Below are 3,339 nucleotides of genomic sequence, written 5' to 3'. Positions count from 1 at the left end.
GTAGACATGGACCCTACTACACTAACTGCCACCCCTACTGTCCTGCCAGATTAGCAGTTACAAGCAGAACTAGCTCAATATGTACAGACCTCTATCTAAGAGGCCTTTACTAACCACATGCCCCTAGCCCCTTTGGAACCTGTTCCAATCATTCTGGAAGTCACAACCTGTTCTGGAAAGAAAGTGTATGTAGCCTACTGAAGAGTTCTGATTTTGGTTACTATCAGATCTTCTTGATTTTATTTAATTCTTTGGATTACATAATCACTTTCTTCATGTAGTTAGTTCTTTCCTATTTGGAATGAGGGGGAGAGTTTTGACCAGAGCCCATGATGACACTAGAGGGAACAAGCCCACCAAAACCTTACCTCTCATTTTGGAGCCCACTGTGAGGGGTGGTGCCTCTGTTCTAAAGTGTCTGGGTTGTTTTTGTCTTGATCTTGGCCTCGAGGGCCTTGCTACGCTTGTTTTGAATCGAACTGACCGTTTTGATGCACGAGAAGCATGATGACGTGGCCGCCAAGAAGAGGATCAAGAGAAGTGCTGTACTTCGACGGCAGCAAGCTTGAGGAACTTCTGCAGTTCTTTGAAGACATTGAGATGTTAGCTGCTGACTTCCAGAAGGACGCCAAGTGGATGTGCAAGCAAGTGACATACTATGCAGCAACGAGCTGTAGCAGTTTGTGGGCTACTGTGCCTGAGTTGAAGAAGAAAGGAGCATGCAATTGGAGCATTGTGAAAGAGGAGATCAGAAAGCTCTATCTGGAGCTGATCGATGGTCAATGCTACACAAGAGCCAATATCACACAACTAGTTGATGTGCAGAGTGAGAAGGAAATGACAGTGCAGACAGAGTTTGGCTGCTACTGCTGCAAGTTCCAGGTGCAAGCAGAGTACTTGAAGGAGCAAGGGAAGATGTCAGCATGCAAGTTAGACTGTAAGTTCTGGAGAGGGATCAGAGGGACGCTGAGGACGAACCTGACGCAACGACTGGAGATTCTCTATGTGGACAAGGATGCAAGCAAGCTGTTCAAATTTGCTGATGTAGTCAGGCTAGCAGACCACGTTCTTCTAGCAGGGCAGACAGAGGCAGGCTGAGACCAGACAGTGATGTTGCCAAAGGAGAAGCCAGAGAAAGAAGCAGGAGACAAGTATGCAAAGATTGTGAGGAAGCTCAAAGAGTTACAAGCCCAGGTCAACAAAGCAAGCAAGTCCAGGAAGATGCTGATGAATCAAGCATGCAAAACTGACCAATCTGCTGATTCTGTGAAATCCGACCTGAAGCACGAGAGGACCTACAACTTTTGTGGAAAGTGAGGACATTTTGTACGTGACTGTAGGACTGTGAGCGAGTACACTCAGAGGGGGAAGTGTATGAGGTTGGGGCAGAAGATTGTGTTGATGAGTGGGGCATTCGTGCTAGCTAGTGTAGAGGGAGCAACGTTGAAGGAGCACATAGACCAATACTATGAAGACAAGCCTGTGTTCACAGTAGGCACAATCGATGAAGCAAAAGATAGGTCGAATGCAAGTGAGGGAGAAAAGCACAAAGCTGTTCTTGGAGTGGATTTGGATGCAGAGGTGACAAGGTTGGAGGAACGCTTGAGGGATGTGAAGAGACGAAGAGAGGAGGCAAGGACCATGAAGGCTAACACGAAGCCAGTCGAAGTCAGACTGAAGCAAAGTGCTGAGTCGAGCAAGATCATCAAGCAGGTCTTAGACCAGATGATGGACAGTGTTGTCATGTTGACACACTACGAGTTGTTTGTGATAGCTCCAGAGCTCGAGTGCCAGTATGCAGCTAAGCTTATGAGGACGACTCAGATGTGTGACAAAATGCTGAACAAGGCTGGAAGTGGACCTGCAAAGGCAGAGGAGGAAGAGACGAGTGAGGAAGCAAGGACTGACAGCAGAGAAGATCAGCACACAGGTACAAGCGTTGCATGCAAGGACAACAAAGCACAGTCAAGCCCAGCAGCAGAGCCGAGAACGAGCAGATTGTATGGGAAAGCAGTGGATTATGTCAGATTGAGTCGGATTTGAGCTGGAGAACGAGAACGAGAGCAGAGCAGAGGAGCAAGTGTGGCAAACAAGGCCAGAAGTGTACCAGCAAGGATGAGGGAGAATAGTGTAATGGATGAGCAGCAGAGACTGTTGTGAAGGGCAGTGGCAAGCCAGATGAACAAGGTCGGAAGTGCATCTGCAAGGATCAAGTGCTAAGACAATGAGAATCAGTCAAGCCCAGCAAGGATACTGAGCACGAGCAGATTATGCAGGAGGACGTCAGAAGCCGTTGGATCAGAGCAGTGTCGAGCAAGGGAGTGTTGGATAGGCACCCCAGTCAGCAACAACAAGGCTGGAAGTGTACCAGTCAGGCTAGCAACAGTAAAGCTGAACGACAAATTGGAGACTGAGAGCTTACTGGACCAGGGAGCTGTTATGAACGTGATGTGCAAAGACGTTTGGAAACGCTTGGGAGTACCAAAGGAGCGAGTGCAGACGAACCTCAGGCCAGCAAATGCAGGATCAATTGCAATCAAAGGTGTCATTCTGAGACTCAAGGTGTCAGTAGGTGGAATATCAATGGTGATGCCAGTTCATGTAGTGAAGGACACAACGTTCGACATGATAATCAGGAGGCCGTTCTTCGCATTAACTGAGTGTGAGACGAAGGATTTCAAGGACAGTAATCAGATTTTGACCTTGACAGACCCAGCAGATCAGAACCAGAAGTGTCAGGTTGAGACCCAAGCAGCTGTTGGATGAAACCCACTACTCACTACTACTACCATCTATGTTGGAGTTGGGGAGGATTGGTCTGGCAAGCCTTTGGCCTTGGTACAGGTTACATTCTCTTTACTCTAACATTCCCTTATACCCCTTTCTTTTATAGACACTCATTCTTACTTGAGACTCACACTCTTTGTTTCTTTATCTTACTTTGATTGATACCTTTTATCCTTACCCACACTCCTTATGCTTACCCTTTATTATTGCTTCTCAAAGCAAGTGACTGAGGACAGTCACTATTTAAAGCTTGGGGAGGTGAAGAGTTCTGATTTTGGTTACTATCAGATCTTCTTGATTTTATTTAATTCTTTGGATTACATAATCACTTTCTTCATGTAGTTAGTTCTTTCCTATTTGGAATGAGGGGGAGAGTTTTGACTAGAGCCTACAATGATACTAGAGGGAACAAGCCCACCAAAACCTTACCTCTCACTACCCTTCAGACTTTAATAAGTAGTACTTTGAGGACTTCTAGTACCAAGTCAAACTATACATGGCTACTACTTTGACTGATCTATCCTCAGATCTTAATTGTATCCTATTTGTCCT

General features: G+C 46.2%; 2 protein-coding genes across 2 annotated transcripts; both read left to right on the top strand.

Moving 5' to 3' along the window:
* Positions 1 to 507: 507 nt before the first annotated feature.
* Positions 508 to 1,098, top strand: FOMMEDRAFT_163276 (uncharacterized protein; the record flags this gene model as incomplete). The annotated part of the gene is made up of 1 exon (XM_007272222.1): positions 508 to 1,098. The coding sequence occupies one exon, from the start codon at positions 508 to 510 to the stop codon at positions 1,096 to 1,098; it is 591 nt and encodes a 196-aa protein (XP_007272284.1).
* Positions 1,099 to 1,401: 303 nt separating this feature from the next.
* FOMMEDRAFT_163275 (uncharacterized protein) lies at positions 1,402 to 2,766 on the top strand (the record flags this gene model as incomplete). The annotated part of the gene is made up of 2 exons (XM_007272221.1): positions 1,402 to 2,000; positions 2,268 to 2,766. The coding sequence occupies 2 exons, from the start codon at positions 1,402 to 1,404 to the stop codon at positions 2,764 to 2,766; spliced, it is 1,098 nt and encodes a 365-aa protein (XP_007272283.1).
* Positions 2,767 to 3,339: the final 573 nt, after the last annotated feature.

Source organism: Fomitiporia mediterranea (assembly GCF_000271605.1).
Source record: "Fomitiporia mediterranea MF3/22 unplaced genomic scaffold FOMMEscaffold_473, whole genome shotgun sequence".
Taxonomy (NCBI): domain Eukaryota; kingdom Fungi; phylum Basidiomycota; class Agaricomycetes; order Hymenochaetales; family Hymenochaetaceae; genus Fomitiporia; species Fomitiporia mediterranea.
The sequence above is the reverse complement of the archived record's forward strand: the minus strand, read 5'-3'. Positions and strand labels throughout refer to the sequence as shown.